The sequence below is a fragment of the Armigeres subalbatus genome, chromosome 3, assembly GCF_024139115.2.
Source record: "Armigeres subalbatus isolate Guangzhou_Male chromosome 3, GZ_Asu_2, whole genome shotgun sequence".
NCBI lineage: Eukaryota > Metazoa > Arthropoda > Insecta > Diptera > Culicidae > Armigeres > Armigeres subalbatus.
Genome location: NC_085141.1, coordinates 409355822 through 409375473, shown reverse-complemented (window position 1 = coordinate 409375473; position 19652 = coordinate 409355822). Strand labels below are relative to the sequence as shown.

Here is a 19652-nt window from a genome sequence, read left to right as displayed (position 1 = left end):
TGTCATCTGCGAACAGAGACAGAATGCCGCCTTCTGGAGGTTCTGGCATGTCGGAGGTGAACAGATTGAAAAGCAGGGGCCCGAGGATACTGCCCTGGGGGACGCCTGCGACAATGTTGTGCGCATTGGAACTCGCTCCGCTGATTGAGACCCGGAATGACCTTGCCGACAGGTAATTGTTGATGATTTTCACCAGGTAGCTGGGAAGATTGTAGCGTTGTAGTTTGTACACCAGGCCATCATGCCATACATTGTCAAATGCCTTCTCGACATCGAGTAAGGCCATGGCGGATGTTTTCGAGACAAACTTGTTCCGTCTGAGGACGTTGGTAACTCGAGTCAGTTGGTGTACAGTTGACCGACCGCGTCTGAAACCAAACTGTTCCTCGAGCAAGATGTTGAGATTTTCGGCAGACTCAAGTAACCGATGATGAATAGCTCTTTCGAATAGCTTGGATAACCCTGAGAGAAGGCTGATGGGTCGATAACTTTTGGGGGAGGAAGGATCCCAGGCTTCCGAATGGGGATGACTTTCGCTGACTTCCAGGACGATGGGAAGTAGCTGAGCCGGAGACACTGATTAAAGATCAGCGAGAGGTGCTCAAAGAACGGAGCACTCATGTGTTTGAGCTCGAGATTCAGGATGCTGTCGAAGCCTGGGGCCTTCATGTTCTTCGACGATTTGATATAGACCGTCAATTCGTCAGCTGAGATCTCCAACTCCTCCGAGAAGTCGTTGGGAATCAAATGGATGTTGTTAGCATGCTCGTTGACGGCTGCTTCGTGTGGACTGACAATGTTCTGCCCAAGATTGTGTGAGCTGACGAAGTGACGACCTATTTCAGCGACCTTCTCTGCAGGAGTTATCAAGCGATTCTTAGAGCCATTATTGTCTAGTGGGATCAAAGGTGGAATGGGCCGAGGCTTGTATTGCCGTCGGAACATGCTGCTCTCTGACCACCGAGATTACCTCTTCGATGGCGCACAGCTGGCGGTCGATACTTTCCGGCGTCTCCGGACGCACCTCGTAATCGACGGTGTTATCGACGCACTGCTGGAACCGCTGCCAGTTCACTCGGTGGTAGTTCCGCCGTAACTGCTGGTGCCGATTGACCGAGGAGCCCAGTTCCGCCACCACCGGATAGTGATCCGAACTGAGCTCCTGGTAGACAACCGGCTGCGAGACGTGGTCACTGAGGTTTGTTATGTAGAGGTCGAGGGTTGCGTGGACACCGGACTGACTCAGCCGAGTGGGGGAATCCGGGCTCAAGATCGTGTAGTGGCCTTCCTCCATGTCGTTGCTCCAGATGGTGCCGTTTCGATTGCCGTGACTGTTGCCCCAGGCTTGATGTTTGGCATTCAAGTCGCCGGCAATGATATACTGGCCTTGCCTCCGCGTCAGCTTGACGATGTCCCTCCGAAGGGCAGCAGATGATCCATCGCTGGCTTTGGCTTGCGTTGGACAGTACGCCGCGATGAGCGCGATTGAGCCGACCGAAGTGGTGATTTCGACACCGATGGCCTCGATGACACTGAGCTGGAAGTTTGGAAGCAGACGACAGTTGATGTTATAGCGAAGAGCGATGGCCACACCACCTCCCCTGGTCGGCCGGTCGAGTCGCACGATGCGGAAGTCCGGGATGTTGACGTTCACCTCCGGTTTTAGGTGCGTTTCGGTGATGAACGCCACGTCTATTTCCTTCTCCTCAAGGAAATCCTTCAGCTCGATTGTTTTGCTCTTTAGCGGGCAAGCGTTCCAGTTGACCAGGCCCACCCTAGCAGCCATTTTCAATGATGAACATGCCAAGTGTGAAGACCTGGTCGAATCGGGTTTTGCAGACTCGCAGTCGAGTGGCGAGCTGCACGAAGATCGGCATCAGTTGCTCCGGAGTGTACAGCGGGGCAGATTCTTCCGGTGGGACGGCTTCGTTCTCCGACTGCCGACGGAAACCAGAAGAATGGAGCGGGGGCCATTCGCTGGTGATGGTGCCGACGATGTTGGAGCTTGGACCGATGCAGCTGCCGCTGCCAGTCGCTTGTGCGGCTGTAGCGGTGGGAGTATTGGAATCACACGACGGGGAGCCGGGATGGCTGGAAAGTTCACCTCGTTGATTACAGGAACACGGTTCTTCTTCGGAATGGTCCTGGTGGAAGCCTTCTTCCGGATTTCCAGGAACGCGAGCCGAGCCGAGTTGGGCAGCCCTTTGTGGTGGCCCGATGTTTGGGCCATCTCCGGCCACCTCCATCTTGTCGCACTCGTCAGTCGGATGGGGTTCGCCACACTTGTTGCAGCGCGGCTTCATGCGGCAGTTCCTGGTGCCGTGGCCGAAATTGAAGCAGTTGGTGCATTGCGTGACATCGCGGTGCACTGGCCGATATCGCTCCCAGTCAACGACGGTGTAGTTTATAACGCCAACCAGCTTCAGGTCCTTCCAGGTAGTGGAGCCGTGCTCCAGATGGATCAGGTAAAGCTGGTCGCGATATCTCCTCGCCTTGTCGTGACGAGCGATCTTGTGGACTGATACTGGCTTCAGTCCGCAACTTTCAAGCTCTGCTTGGAGCAAAACCTTGAGCGGCTTCGTGCCGGGGTGGTCATGAGTGTAGTACTCATACTTGTGGACCTCGAGGAACTCCACGACGGATTGATGATGGTCCCTGTTGGCCGGCATCACTTTCACGCCCTCGCTGCAGAGCCGAAAAGTACATTTCAGCCCCTTAGCGATCAGCTGGCGAATTTTTGGGCGTAAATCCGGCGGATCGCCCTTCACAAACACAGGCGGGCACTTCTCCTTCCGCTCCGGTTGCACTTGCGGCAGCTGCGATTGCTGCTTCTTCCTCTTTTTCGGCGGATTGCCGGCGTCATCAAGCGGCAACGGCGAGAACACGTTGCTCTGCAAAAGCTGCATGGAGGGGTTACCCGCGCCTCCAAGAGCAGTGCGCTTAGGCACTTTTCCAGCGACCGAGTCTCCCATGACGGGTCCGGGAGAAAATAACACCAACGCGAAAGCAAAAACGTAAACAGCAAACGAACGAGAAAAAACACTTGGAAAAAATGCGCGAGCAAAAAACACGTCCGTACGTGCTGCTGTCTCGAACTGGACTTCACTGGAGCACGAAGTGTGCGCTCTATTTATATAACATGCATCGGCATACTTCTCCTTCTGAATTTCCCCTCTAATTTGACAAATGCTCCTGGCTTTAAAGAATAAGGCATTTTATGAGACGTTTCGCGGTGGCCCGTTTATTTACTTCTAATGTTTTGTTTTGGTATGATTCTGCGTGAACATTCCGTTAGGTCCGAACACAAAATAATGTTTGTAACGTTTTACTTTTCATTCGTGTTTTCTTCAGCATTTCATGCTTAGAATGCAATTATATGAATTATTTAACGATACATTTTAAGAATCATATGAAAAACTATGTTCTAAAACCCTGGTAGACGAAAAGTAAAACAGGCAGAATTGATGATGGGACCCATCGGAATGTTCGGCGCGAAATTACCAAACAAACGGGCTCCCACTAATTGTCAAAGTAGATAAACACGAGAAAAGCAGCTGTTTCGATCTGTCTCATAAAATGCCTTATTGATCGTTCTCACAAATCAGTATTGAGGAATCACGCAATTTTAATCGATTAAATTGTTGATTATTTTCTAACTCGTATTTTTCGGGTCTCTGTTTCCAATCTATTACACTACATTCACCCTCTCCGCTACTCTTTTTCTACACTACAGTATTGAAGTAAGATCTCGGTCCGGTTGCATCTAAGGAGATCTTAGTACCGTACCCATCGGACGTGTTGCCCGGTAGACGTATCGCTCAGCGGTATTTAAATCAACGCAGATAGGCTGTGGTCAGAGGGTGTGTTGATATAACCAGATTACCAGATTAAGATGTTGACATCCTAACACTCAGAGAAATTCACATACATTGTCTAAACATATTTTAAATAGGTAATTAGATGGTCGATCGTATTCACTACACCGATCTTGCCCCGTCCTCCCTTTTAGAGATTTCGTTCCATTCGTTCATTTCAATCTCATAACCTCCATTTTATGTTCGCACTGCCAATTAAACATTAAACAGCACCCAGTTAGTTAGCAGTTACTAGTATTATAGCTATAATTGAAAAGATATCAATTAAATAAAACTGCTATTAACAATGTAGAAGCGGTTTAAATTTTTAGGTTGGGACATCCCATATTTCGGGACCGCTTTGCGATTTGGGCGTAACTTATTTTGTAAACAAACATTGTTTTACGAACTCTGTAAAATGCAAGCGTTTTTCTCCAAAACTAATACCGCTACCTGATAGAGGAAAGCTTATTCTGTCGGATACATATCGTGGTTTCCTCAGGAAATGCTTGCTTTAGCAGGAATTCGCTTTCCAATGTTTGTTTACAAAAGCATGTACGCCCAAATCGCAAATCAGTCCGGATTTTCGAAAGCAATGTCTTGTAGTCTGGAAGAAACTACGATCTATTTAAATCTCTTACGAAAATTTATTAGATATCGCTTACAATAAGAACAATGATAAAATTATTTTCAAATACACAATTACTTTTAAAAGCACCCGTAAAATATATCATACGCACCTGCTTACTTACAATTTTACAACACTCATGTTATTGATGATCTTATTGAGCTTCTCATGAATCACCGATAAATAAGCTTCTTTGTCCACAAGTTCTTTCACCTGTTGCCGCTTTTCGTCCAGTTCGAATTTCACTCCCCGTATGGCCCTTTCTTTGAAGCAGTATCGAATGAACTCGAACCAGTTTGGATCCTGCTGCAGTGTTTCTGGATTGCCAATCACAATCAGCAGCGCTTTTGCTCGCGTCAAAGCCACGTTCAGTCGCTTGACGTTGCTCAGAAAACCGATTCCACTCGTACCGGATCGGACCGTAGTTAGAATCATGATTGGCTTCTCACGACCCTGGAACGCCTCAACCGATCCGACGTCGATCTCGTTCCACCCGTGCCGTTGGCACATCTGTTTTAGCTTAATGCACTGCTTCTTGTAGGGACTAATGACACCGATGGCTTTCTGTTCGATGGATCGTCCGTTTATGCCGTCGGAGAGAATCTTTCGGATGTAGAATTCGACCAGTTCGATTTCCTTCCGATTGAAGTAACTAGTGGAATCCTTCTCGCGAGCTAGCTTACCCATGGTTGATTCGAAGATAATTGGGAATTGCTTCGATGGAAGTTCTGACCATTGAAGGGCCCAATCAACGTACTCCTGTAAGGCACATGGTAGTAGTTCATTTTGATAGAATCTTTCGTTGGAGAAGCTCAGAATGGCCTTGTGGGAGCGATAGTTTTGAAGGAGTTTGACAATGACATTGTTATTGTAATCGTTGGTAGTCAGATTTTTCTGGTACAGGGGAAAATTCATCAGTCGTTCTAGCATGGAAATTCGTAAACCCATATTGGCAGCGAACTCCGAGCGATTCACTGGACCGAGTTGCTTAGGATCGCCAGAAAGGACAATTGTACCGTTTATGGAGCTCTTCGTAGTTATAATTCCAGCAATCGGCACAAGAGCGGAAGCCTCCGTGGCACTGCCACATTCATCGATGAATACAAACGAAAAATGGTTAGGCTTGATACGGGCCTGGACAAGTTTGCCGGCCGATGTTAAAGTGCTGACGACGATTCGTTTTCCGTACAGTTCTTCTGGGGAAGGCAACCGATATGTTCCTGTGTTCAGATTGGAACACTCTATCAAACGGTAAGGCATGTCGGACATCATTCGCTCGGCGTGTTTGGAGAAGAAACGCAGTATGTGTTCTTTGGGGATAATGTTTAGTATTCGTTCGGTGAGTTCGTTGCAAGCAAAATTAGAAGACGCCGTAACAAGCACGCGTGTATCCGGCTTTAGCTTCCAAATTTGGGCAATCGCTTCGACCAAGGTCGATGTTTTGCCCGTTCCAGGTGGGCCAAACAGGACAAAGGGGTTTGGCCGAGCCGTTTCGTTAACAATGTTGGCGACAGCCGTTTGCTGTTCCTCGTTCGTGGCCAGGTTGATGTTGAACCATTCAAATTGATTTCTGTATAAAGCAGAATTAATTAAATTGTTGAATAACACATCACATAATACTTTGCACATCTCTTTTCCCAAAATTTGCATTTATTATGTTCAATCATTAATTTAATTCTACATGAAAGCTAAGATAAACAGAAAGTCGCAGAAAGCTTCACCGACTACTCAAAGGCGTAACGGTATTTTTATTAGAATTGTTACTAAGGGTCTGTCTCAATTGGATAATTAAACTGAAATTAAACTTAAAAGTGACATTTCAATAATTATCAAATAACCCTGCTCGCAGAGCAAGATTACTTTTGACAGATATCGAATCATTTTCAATCGATGTCCTATTGGAATTGCTGGGTAGCACCAGCCATTCTTATAACGGGGTGATTTTTTAATTTTCGAACTGTCACTTTTAAGTTTAATTCTCCAAATGAGACAGAGCCTAAGAGGTTGAGGCTCAACAGTGCGGAAGAGGGATAACATCTAGTGGATTATTTATCACAGTGAAAACATGTAGGTATGAACCTCGATATTGTTCAGCTGGAGTCATTACAATCGAATGGATTAATAGTCGTATGTATTAAGTACATACATCCTTTTTACCCGGTGAGGGTCGATGTCACTGAGCGACGTCAATCGAATCGACTATCGTAAATTTAGCGTGCATGGAATGCGAAATAGATCTCGGAAAAGAAGAAAAGGAGATAGAGGTAGAGATAAAGGGAAAATCGGTTTTCTTTCGTTAAAAGATCCTTACCTTCCGAATGGCTTGAATTTCTCAACAACTTTTGTGGGGAAAAAGAACCCGCTTAATCCCTGATCTTTAACGATCTCCAACGCTTGGTACTCCATCCGGATTGGCGTCCGATTGGGACTGAACTTCATACGCCACTTAATGTCATGCCGAAGCGGTTCTTCTGTTTCGAACATCACCTTGTTAGCGCATAGTTGCGAGATAACGCCGACTACGGTTTTAATGGACTTATTAGGTCGCGTGCAGGATAGCTCTATGTAATCACCTTCCACTAAAGATTTCGGAGCTGTGGTGAACTGACTGAGCTGCGAATGCAAATATGATGATAAATCAATGCATTTGGACTTTTCTTTTCAGAATGTTGATATCACGAATGCCTATTCTATCAGAAAAAAAAATCTTTCCACCTATCAATGGCGACCGTCTCTAGCTCGTTTGAACATACAATAAACTTGAATTACTATCATCGTTATCATATTATCAAACGTTAGATAATCATTAGAATTAAGAACATTCTGAGAATAGATTCTTTACAAAATGCACATGAACTAGCGTACCTTTAAGCAGTAGAATCTCTTGGGGCCGCACGGTTTGAGCTGTACGTCGTTCATATCATACCGAGAAAGCTCGAGCTGTACGTTGTAGTCCTCGATGTTGTTCATCAGCTGCAGCATCTCAACATAGTTTCCTGAATTAAGTCGGACCTTTTCCTCTGCTTTCAGAAATTCCCTGCAATGGTAAGCTGTTTTATTAATTTTGAATGGAAATAGTCGAAACTTTGAGCTCACTGGATATTGTCACACAACCTATTTTCTTCCTTAGTGTATGAATCCATCACCTCGAAATTGTTCTTGAACACTTTCAGCAGTTCAACTGGTGGTAGATAATCCTTCAACTTTGACAATACGATCGGATTCTGAGTTACTCGTATTTCAACCGGTGCCTTCAGCACACGGAAGTGATATTGCTCAATATATTCTAGAATGCGACTAAACTGCACCAGAATAGTGTAGTCGTAATTTGTCACCAGGAACATTCCGGTAGTGATGGAAAACTTGTAGTCATCACCCGGGTTAATCGTGATCGGCCAAACGTCGCGATTGATCGGTACCAGTTGTTTCGTCGAATGGTAGAGGTACACACACTCGATATGCATGGCCATATGCCACCTGTTATGAATTGTGAAACGTGTCACTGGACTCAGTGCATCATAGTGTTGCACCACTTCTAACTTTTGTCCGGTTTGAAAACAATCACTGGTGGGAATAATTTTGAAAGTTTCCTTATGCAAAGTCTCAAAATGGTTAGCGTATTTTTCCGGCGAAAGAAAGCTTTTCCTACAAACGAAACAATTTTGCGATGATGGTTCAAAGTTGTGCTTTAGTAGTCGTTCCACGCTCGTTACGTAGACGATATCTGCAAGCGGACGTTTTGCATCCACCATCGCTCGAACTTCTTTTAATGCTTGATCGTTCGCACGTGTTGCTTCTTCAACCATTGACCGACTATTCTGATTTTTTGTGAGCAAATCTGAAATAAAACAAATAAGTTGGATGTATGTTAGATTTCTGTATGTGAATTTCGAAATGACTTCAAATCTCTCCACTTATTAACTGAAGAACCCGATTAACCGTCGAAGACCCGTACTCGTAAGATTTAGAGGCACTACAAGAGCCGTGCAAACGTCAGTCTTATTGTGTATTGTTAGAAGTACCTTCATGAAACCGTTGCTCGTGCTTCTCCAGTAGATCCCTCAATCGTTCCATGTTGAACTTGAACTGCGTCGGTCCCTGCCCGACCTGTTTTTCTGTCGATTGCTGTTGCTTTAGGGCAGAGCGCATTACAAGACCGTGATTAACTAGCACCCAGCCCAGTTCATCCATTTTGACCCGGGTAATGCGCCGCAATCGAATCTCCTCCAGCAGCTTTTCTCGGAGCTTCTTCTTGATGATGCCTCCATCCTTGATCAGATTGTGTCGGTAGATTCGCACGACGAACGATTCAATTTCATGTTTTTGGCCTGGTACATGGCATTTAAATTAAAAAACGAATGTTAGCTCTAACACAATGCGTTATACCATGGGACGTTCACGTTGCTACTTACGATCGAACCGCTGTTGCATGAATTTGTTGGGAATAATTTCCATGTTGAGTCGTGATATTATCTCTAACCGAATTGAAGGCGTTGGCACCGGAAAGTGTAAATGCTTATCTGCACTAGTAATATCATCAACAAGGGGCACAAAATCTATTTAAAAATATACTTAATCAAACGAAGAAAATAAAAATCTATAGACGAAAGAACGTTAAACAAAAAAACAGTACCCAGTGACAGCAGCAATCGCCAAACAAAATGAAAATAGACAAACCGGATATTTAGAAGAACAATACAAAAGTTCCTAAATAGAAAATGTAGCCTCAATAAGCCATTTTATGAGACAGTTTCGAACAGCTGATCGAAATTTTGAGTGGACGGCTCGGTCTTTGTTTTGGTAAATTTGCATGCAAACCATCATCATTTCGTCATCATCATCATCAATTCATTCCATTTTCGCAAATGTTCCTTGTAAAACGTAAATATTAGTGTTAGGTCTCCTGTCATATGAGCTTTCCATAAAATAGCTTATCCTCGAAAAATAATCCCATATTAAATAATCCACCTAGCGGCAGGAGACTGAAGAGAAGGCTAATACGCCTACCCACCATTCATTCAATATGGCATACAATGCTTTTATTTTAATTTCGTTTTATTCATACGATAAATAACAAAACTTCGGAAGTATCGACGAGCTATTTTTCGTTCGACATAAAGAAGCCATATAGGCGAATTCGAGAAGGATCCAATGGTAGAGTGCGCTGCGAGAGTTTGGGAGAAAAGTCGTCAGAAGCGATTATTTACATTCAAAATCAAAATTTCTCCATAAAATTTACTTCACTTTTAGGTATATTGTCACATGTTTTCCACTGGCAATGGCTTCTTACAGTCTTTAAGCAGTTGTTAAAGACAAATCCCACCCAAATAAGCCGTGAATTAAAAATCCGGGAATTCATAACCAAGATAGTGCGACGGAGGCACTGCAAGAGATGTGCTATTTAATCGGAAAAATCATATGCAAGCACCCACCGGATGAAAGCTCATCCCAAAGTAAACAAAATTTTCTTCCAATTTGCGACTATTTCAGCTTACACAAATGGTTGTATTAACCAGAAAACGCAAAAATCGTTCTCCCTCCGTATGCTGCCAATGCACTTTTTTCGTGATTGTTCCCAACAAACATTCACTAGTTGAACTAACATCAGTGTGATGATTTAATTCAGCGCTGTGTTGAATTATGTCTGTACTATTTCTTATCACAACTTCTGTTCAAGCATTGTGACGACCACCTGGTCCAGATGTCGAAATGATCGATGAGCTTTACTCAAATTCGCCTATAGGAGAAGTAAAATAAATTGCCGATAATTAGAATTAGGATCTGTCTCATTTGGAGAATTAAACCGAAATTAAACTTAAAAGTGACATTTCAATAATTATCAAATAACCCTGCTCGCAGAGCAAGATTTCTTTTGACAGATATCGAATCATTTTGCATCGATGTCTTATTGGAATTGCTGGGTAGCACCAGCCATTCTTATGATTGGGTTATTTGCTAATTTTCGAACTGTCACTTTTAAGTTTAATTCTCCAAATGAGACAGAGCCTTAGAACTAACTGCGTATGCATATATGTAATCAAGTTAACATTTGAACAATCAAGATACCCTAGCTACACCCTGTCCCTAGTTACTAGAACTTGTTATTTTTCACAAACAGATATATTACAATAAACCTCAGTTGAAGCTAGACGCATTTTGACTCTTCTATCAATTCGGTATCCCAAGAGGTTATGGGCTCCACCAGTAAAGATTCGGTGCACGGAATTCCTCAATTTCACGGGGGACCAGGATTCCATAACTGGAGCTTTCGTGTACGAATGTATCTGGACGCTATGGGAGTGAAGAATACCCTGACGGAAGATGCCCCAGACGTGGCGGCGGAAAAAGCGAAGTTCGACGAGGCGGACAAAAAGGCCAAATCTATTATTATCAGTTTCCTGGGAGATGATTGTCTCGAAATTGTCCGTGAAAACAAACGGCGAAGCAGATGTGGAAGGCTCTGGAAAACTCGTTTGCCAAGAAATCACTAGCGACGCAGAATCTGATCCGAAAGCAACTTGGGCGTTTGAAGATGAAGGAAGGTGAATCAATGCGAAATCATTTGGTGTGTTTCGACGACCTTATTCGACAACTACGGGTGGCTGGAGCGGAACTGAAGGAGCCTGACATGGTGGTTACATTGTTCGGGACGCTTCCAGAATCATACGACCCACTGATAACAGCCCTGGAAAATCTCGGTGATGATGATCTGACGCTAGATGTGGTGAAGCAACGGCTTTTGGGTGAAGAGGTGAAGCAACACGATCGCCATCAAGAAGGCACGAACGACAAGTCTACTGCTTTTGCTGGTAATAAGGATCGAGTAAATTCGAAGAAATTCGCAGGCAAGTGCCACCGATGTGGTAAGAAAGGGCACATGAAGAAGGACTGCCGTCTGAAGGTTCCAAACGAAGCAAACGTGGCAACTGGAAGAAAGGGAGTAAGTTTCATGGCCGGTCGCACAGGAGGACGTCGAAGCGGTGAAGAACGGTTAGTTTTCAAGCTTGACTCCGGATCAAGCGATCACCTGGTGAACAACGCTGCAGTGTTCTCATCGTTGTGCAAATTGTCCAGACCTGTCTTTATCAACGTTGCTAAAGATGGCCAAACTTTGGAAGCACGAAAGAAGGGTGTCATCGAAGGATTGAGCAACAAAGGAATTCCCATGAAGATCAACGACGTTTTGTTTATACCGGATCTGCGAGATAACCTGATGTCAGTTAAGAAACTAGCCAAGGCAGGAATCTCGGTACTATTCTGCGGTAATCAAGCTACTTTGCGGAAGGATGACACGATCGTTGCAACGGCATATCTTAAAGGAAGTCTGTATGAACTAGATGTTGAAGTTCAAAACTTCTATGCGAAATCATGTCAAGCTGAAGTGTGTGATTTGTGGCATCGCAGGCTGGACCATCTCAACCATCAAGCAATTTCAACAATGGTGCAACAAGGCATGGTGAACGGTATAAATTCAAAATCAGAGAAGACAGGAATCTGCGAACCGTGTGTGCAGGGCAAGCAATGCCGCGAGCCCTTTCATGGAACTCGTCAACGCGCGACTAGAGTCTTGGAAAGGATTCATTCGGACGTTTGCGGGCCGATCGATCGCCCTGCGTGGGATGGTTCACGCTATTTCGTAGCTTTCATCAATGACTGTAGTCATGTCACGATGAGATATCTGGTAAAGAAAAGTCGCAAGTTTTCGAAAAATTTCGTGAATATGAAGCTATGGTAACTGCAGCATTCGACAAGAAAATTTCAAAGCTCACGGTGGATCAAGGCAAAGCATACGGATCGAACGAACAGGAAACGTGGTACAAGACGCAGGGTATCCAAATCGAAACTACGGTTGCATATACCCCACAAAAAAACGGGGTGGCAGAGCGGTTCAACCGAACGCTCATCGAAAAAGTCCGCGCAATGCTCCTAGATTCCCGAATGCCGAAAAATATGTGGTGCGAAGCTGCGTTGACTGGAGTTTACCTTCTCAACCGAAGTCCAACAGCAGCTCTTCCAGTGAAATCGACCCCTGCGGAGGTGTGGATAGGAGTGAAGCCCTTTCTGGAGAAACTGCGTATTTTCGGTTGCTGTGCGTTTGCCTGGATACCAGGCCAACAGCGGAAGAAACTGGACGCTAAAAGTTTTGAAGTAGTAATGGTAGGATACGCGCCGAACGGCTATCGGCTTTGGGATCGAACCCGACAGAAGATTATTATTGCTCGAGACGTAAAGTTTGACGAAGCTCGTTTTCCGTATAAATTAAACGGTGAGTCAACGAACCAATCACCGTTAATCGTCCCGTATTCCTACGGAAAAGAGGGGGATAAAGAACCCGTAATCGAACTTGAAATGCCAACGATGATGAGACAGCAGACAGACCATGCAGATGAATCCAATGACGAAGAAGAGCAGGAGTGCGAGGGCCAGTTAGACAACGTGAATGAAGAAGAGGACGAACGAACAGCACCGGCGCTCCCTTCGCAAATAGAAAACCACGAGTCCGAAGGACAAACGTTGGTGAGGCGCAGCGAACGGTAGCGCACATTACCTGGTAACTAGATTAGAACTAATAGATTATATCGTTGGTTACGAAGCAATTTCTGGTGTTCCCTTGTTTCCAGATGTTCCAGATATGTTTGGTCAGATTACCCATCGATATGACAGAGACAACTAGATGCGTGCTGTTGCCGGAAAATTGGAGACTTTGGAGAAAAATAACGTCTGGGAACTGACGACTTCTTTGAAAAATATTAAGCCACTCAAATACAGCTGGTGTTCCGGCTGAAGGAAAATGAAAATGGTCAACCGGTTCGCTATAAGGCCCGCCTTGTAGCAAAGGGGTTTCTCCAGAAGCAAGGCCAGGATTACGACGAGACCTACGCGCCTGTGGCCAGATTGGCCACTATTCGAACCGTTATGGCAGTTGGTGTGCATCGGCAATACTATTTTTGTTGCGCATGCAACGAATGAAGAATTCTATTTCCGAGTTTTTAAACGATTGTATTTCAGATGCGTTAAAATTTCCTAAAACGATAGGCAATATTTGATTAGGAACTTTTCTGAATTCACTTTTGTCTCGCACTTACGTTTAATGATTCTTCTAGTAGCTTACTCAGATTGATTGACGTAAAGATCTGCCACGTATGTATTACGACCCTGAATGAATGACTGTTGGAATTAATCTAACGATAAATGATCAACATGATTCTAAGCTACCTGTGGGATATTGAAAATCTGCAATATGAGGCACATATGCACTATGCAATATGAAGCAATGGCTAGCAGTTTTCGTTTAACCTATCATTCAAGGGAATTCAATTAATCGAAATGCGCAGCTGTTGATAAGTTGTGGTATGCTACTTACTAGAAATAATAATAATTCAAGCCTTCAACTAAGTACTAGTAAACTCAAAGGTAAATTAGAATATATAATTAAGGTAGAAATTCACATTAAAGACACAATGCACAGCGTGGTCTGGTGGTGTTGTTCAATTCACTTCGCTATCAACCTCTTCACCCTCTATCATCACCATCATTCGTTCTCCTCATACGATCTACCTGTCAAGCAATATCGGCGCGTTTAGTAGAGAGCGTACTACCAGACTAGGGGCGTTCACAACACTCCCCCCCAGTACTTGAACCCTGGTTCGATGTGCTTCCGTTTGCCCCGATGTCCAACACAGCTAATTTCGTTGCTGGGCGTTCATAGATGCCGGAGATAGTTTGAATTACAGCTGAACGCACTTGACCATCCTTAGAGACTTTCACTTCCAGTACCTTTCCTTTAGGCCAGCAATTTCTGGGAAACGTAGAGTCCACGATGACGACTATGTCACCCACAGTAATGGGTTTTATCGGATAAAACCATTTCGTACGGCGAACAATTTCAGGGGTGTATTCGTTCACCCAGCGTTTCCAAAAGTAGTTCGCTAAGATATCAGATGTCTTCCAGGATTGCCGCAACGCCAATGTACAGTCATCGTAAGGTATTAACGGTTTCAAACCATTGGACGAACCAACCAAAAAATGGTTTGGCGTTAACGCGGGTGATGATTCGTCGTCTACGGGAACGTGCGTTAAAGGTCTACTGTTTACGATGTTCTCTATTTTGATCATCAAATTTCTCAAGACCTCGTCGGTCAATGAATGCCTTGGTTTGATTTCGGTCAGAACTCTTTTGACGGTCTGAATCATCCGCTCCCATGCTCCTCCCATATGTGGGGAAGCTGGTGGATTGAATTTCCAGGACGTAGTCGATGTCGTGAATTCTGCTGCTAACTTATGATTGTTGATAAGAGATAAAGCGTCCTTTAGTTCCTTCGACGCGCCTATAAAGTTAGTGCCTCGATCGCTGTTTATTTGTATTGGAGTTCCTCGTCTTGCAAAACAATTTTGAAGGGCCAAAATGCACGAATCCGTCGAAAGACTGTGCGCAATCTCGATATGGATCGCTCGTGTAGTCAAACATGTAACCAAAACTCCCCATCGTTTCTCTGGACGCCTTCTGACGGTGACAAGATATGGCCCAAAATAATCGACCCCCGAGTATGAGAAGGGACGGATGTATGCGGCCAATCGTTCTTTCGGCAAGTTTGCCATCATCGGTGGATTCGGTTTGACTAAACGGAGTTTGCAGTACTGACACGCTTTGCGAACTCTATTACATTCTACGCGAACCTTTGGAATGTAAAACCTTTTCCTTACTTCATTGACAAAGGTTTCGTTGCACTGATGTTGGTATTTTTCGTGAACATCTTGAAGGACTAGATTCGTCAAAGCATGACGACGTGGTAGAATTATGGGATATTGGGCACCTTCATCGTTGAAGTTACAGATGTCAATACGACTGTGTATGCGTAGCAGGCCCGAACTGTCGAGACTGGGGCTTAATTTGTACAAGGAACTAGATTTAGGCAGCACTGGCTTACATATTTGAGGATTTTTGTCTGATAACATTCCTATCTCCTCTGCGTAACGTTCTCGCTGTGTGCGCTTGTATAGATAAATTTCGGCATCGCGCAGTTCTTCACTTGTTAAAGGCCCTCCGAGAATATTTACTCCATTTTTCTTCCGTGCAATGTTGGCAGTGAAGCGAAGTACCAATGCAGATATACGTTGTAGGTGGGACCAATTGGAATAGTTTTCAGCCCTAAGGATGTCACCCATATCCGGAATGGAATGATGTAACAAATGTGGTCGTAACTCCTCTGATGTTTCTACATGGATAGATTCTTGTGGCCACTCCGATCTCGCTTTCATCAAAAAGGACGGTCCAGTGAACCATCGGCTGTTTGAGTCGAAACTTGGTTGGTCATTCCATTTAGTCCCTTCGTCAGCAACATTGGATTTTCCTCGCAGCCATCGCCATTCCGAGATTTCTGTTGTCTCCAAAATTTCTCCGACTCGAAAGGCGACGAATTGAGAATATCTTCGATGGTCCGATTTAATCCAGCACACAACGTCCCGAGCATCCGTCCAAAAATATCGTCGGTTGATTTCCAGGGAATGTCCTTGTTCAATGCTTTTGGCCAAGCGGCAGCCAATTACCGCTGCCTGGAGTTCCAATCGAGGTATGGATACAAATTTAATCGGCGCAACTCTGCCCTTTGATGCAACCAAAGAACAAGAGATTACATTTCCCTCAATGAATCGGAAGTAGCATACCGCAGCGTACCCAACTTCGCTAGCATCAACAAACGTATGGAGCTCTACAACTCTTTCTACACCTCGTGAGGGTGACAAGTTATAGCACCGAGGGATCCGAATAGATTCCGCTGCCGGAAGCAGGTCCAGCCAGTTTTTCCATTTCATTAACTGCTTGTCTCTAATCACATCATCCCATGCAGTTCCTTCCCGCCAGATCTCTTGGAACAATATTTTTAACGATATCATATAGTGGGACAATAGACCAAGAGGGTCATACACAGACATCATCACGCGAAGAACATCACGTTTTGTGGGACGAGTTTGACCCAAAAGTAGCGATTGATTTCTTTCGGTTGAAAGCTTAAAACGGAATGTATCTGTTTTGGTGTCCCACCACATTCCAAGAACCTTTTCCAGAATGTGTTCCTTGTTCATATTTAAACTCCTTTCAAACATTGCTGTTTTATCTAACGCTTGCGTAACTTTTAGGGAATTAGAAATCCAGTTTCTCATGGTAAAGCCACCCTCCTGATGTATGTATCGTACATCTTTAGCCAACTTGATTGCATCATCTTCAGTGTCGACGCTTGCCAACATGTCATCGACATAGTGTCCCTTCTGGATGACTTCCACAGCTTGTGGAAAGCTCGATTTGAATCTGGCAGCGTTTTTGTTCACGACGAATTGGGCACAGCTTGGCGAGCACTTTGCGCCAAACGTCATGACCGTCACGACATATTCGCCGACTGTACCGTCTGGATTGCACCACAGAATACGTTGAGAATGTTGATCATCGCTGTTCATTTTGATACGCAGAAACATTTCGGCGATGTCCCCAGATATCGCAATGGGTTTTTCGCGGAACCTGTACAATACGGTGGGTAATGCTGTCAGTTGGTCTGGTCCTTTCATCAGAACTGTGTTGAGCGAAACATCCCCTACTGTTGCTGCCGCGTCCCAAACAATCCTGACTTTGTTGGGTTTGTTCGGATTGAACACGGGAAACATGGGTAAATACCAAACACGATTTGTTACCCTTTGTTTTTCCGTTAACGAGAGCTGTCGAATATAGCCCTTCTGCATATAGTCGTCCATCTTTGCCTTAAGCGTAGCAGCCAGTTCAGGATTACGCTCCATTCTTTTCATTAGGCAATTATGACGGCGCATCGCCATCGGTCTGCTGTCGGGTAGGCGTGTGTCATCGTATCTCCACAGTAGTCCAGTGCAATATCTGCCATTATCGAACTTAGTAACAGAATGCATCATTTGAGTGGCGCGCTGATCTTCACTAGACAGTTCCAGATCTCTTGTTTTAGAAATGCCTAAACTTTCCAGCGCAAAATAATCCTTCACTGTAGAATTCAGGTCCACATCAGGATCTATATCGTGGTGGCAGGAATGAAAGCTGTGCGGAATAGTTGTCGAGTTCGACCGTTCGCCAGTGCACGTTCCGAAAATCATCCAGCCCAATCTGGTCCTTGCTGCGATCGGCTCATGTTCTGCACCTTCTCGACTCTCGATTGGATGCACGATACGAGTGTTGTTCATACCGATCATGATGCGTGGCTGTATATTAGTATACGAGTCTACTTGTATGCCTTGCAGATGTTGATAGTTGGCGTGAAGCTTTTTAAAGTCAAGGGACTGCGAAGGCAACTGCAATTCCTTGACCGTATATACTTCGGGAAGCCGATATTTGTTATCTTCGTTGCGTGCTCCGGAAATGTCTAAAGATACAATCTTGGCTGAATTTTCGTAACGACAAGTATCAGCGGTCCAGCGAAGACATAACGGATGTTTTATTCCATTTAACTGCAGTTTTGAAGCAAGACTCTCTTCAAGCAAAGTCACAGACGAGCCTAGATCAAGGAAGGCATAAGTGTGGACTTTCAGTCCCTGGTTGTGGAGTGTCACAGGTATGTATTGGAACAAAACTGATTTGTTATCTTGTCGATGAGTATTACAAGTGTGGTTAGTAGCGGTGGTCTGATTGGCCGAGTTGCAAGCGGATTCTGGAAATGTCACAGTAGAAGAAAAGACAGGCCGCTTGTCCTTGGCGTCATTGTGCAGCAATCTATGGTGCTTGAAGTTGCACCCATTCTTGCCACAGATTTTGGCTATCTTACACGGTCCGTAATGCTTTTTCAAACAGCTTCGGCAGAGCTTGCGCTCGCGGAGCATATTCCATCGTGATGGGTGATCGAGCCCGAGAAACTGCTGGCAAGCTTCAACACTATAACAAGATCCTTGGCAAATTTCACATCCAATCGTTGCAACCCCAGAATTATTTTCGATCGAATAAACTTCTGGGTTGGTCTGCGTGTGCGCATTGAAGAAACCCTCATCTTTACGAATGCGACGTGGTTTCTCCGGATCGTTTTGTATCTGTGGAATAGTCACTGTACTAGCCGCTTCAGCAAGGTTGTACAGCCAGCCGCTAAATTCTGTGAGCGTGACTCGGAACATCCCTTGGCGATAAGTCGCCCAATTTAAACGGATAATGGGAGGCAAGCGATCAACAAGGCTTTGTAATAGTGATATGTTACACAGATGTTCGTCCAAATTGCAGTTTTGTACTGTCGCCACCATGTTTCTCACAGCTATGGCAAAGTCGATCAAAGTACTTAATCTATCCGCCTTTGGGGCTGGTAGAGATTGTATCTTCTGAATAAGAGAGTGCACTATTATCTCCGGTCGACCGAAAAGCATTTTTAGTGTCGCCAGAACACTATCGAGGTTCCTTGGATGCAATAGTTGACAACGCACTGATTCAAGTGCCTTCCCTTTGAGGCATTTCTGCAGCCGCATCATGTTTTCCTCCGGCGTATACCCACAGATGCGTGTAGTGCTTTCAAAGGTACTGTAAAAGAGTGGCCACTGCTCGGGATCTCCATTATATTCCGGCAAATCTTTCGATACAGCTTGACGAGCAGCAATTTGGCTTCTGTTGAGGAGTGCCGACTCATTTCCGTATCCAGTTGCTACCGATGGATTGCCATGGTGGAATTCCTGATGCATATGATTGTTCTGCACCGGTGAGGGCTGCGTTTGAAAGCCGATACCAACATGAGAAGGTCTGTTGGTACTTTGATGGTTTTGTACGGGAGATGAATGATATTGCGGGTTTGGCAGAAGTGGAGCAGGTGGTAGGCGGGCAGTGACCGTGCGTGGTTGATGAGCCGAAAATACAGGACACTGCCGGACCGAATTCGCTACATTCTCCAAAGGCAGAGTGGTCGGAATCGTGTTCGCTATCACGGGCGTATGATCTTCCATTAGCAGCTGATAGCGCTGCATTAGATGCTTCATTTCGAGGGCTTGTTCCTCTTCTAAGAAGCGAAGCCTTAGTTCTGTAGGCAATTGTACAACGAGATCCTGACGTGATAATTGTATAGATGGAGCTGCGTTCACTTGTGTTGGTGGGAAGGACGGTGCTGTTGTCATAACAGATTGTGTCAACGGAATCGACATGAAGCTTCGAAAGGTTCGCGTAGGATCGGGTACACAACTTGAAGATGACGGCA

The 19652-nt window shown here is 44.9% G+C and overlaps 1 protein-coding gene across 1 annotated transcript; it reads right to left on the bottom strand.

Moving 5' to 3' along the window:
* Positions 1-4479: 4479 nt before the first annotated feature.
* LOC134227136 (putative helicase MOV-10) lies at positions 4480-9151 on the bottom strand. The gene is made up of 6 exons (XM_062708427.1): positions 8895-9151; positions 8505-8810; positions 7579-8320; positions 7348-7519; positions 6794-7095; positions 4480-6052 (listed from the first exon to the last, which is right to left on the bottom strand). The coding sequence occupies exons 1-6, from the start codon at positions 8935-8937 to the stop codon at positions 4603-4605; spliced, it is 3015 nt and encodes a 1004-aa protein (XP_062564411.1). The 5' UTR covers positions 8938-9151; the 3' UTR covers positions 4480-4602.
* Between the last annotated feature and the right edge of the window lie 10501 nt (positions 9152-19652).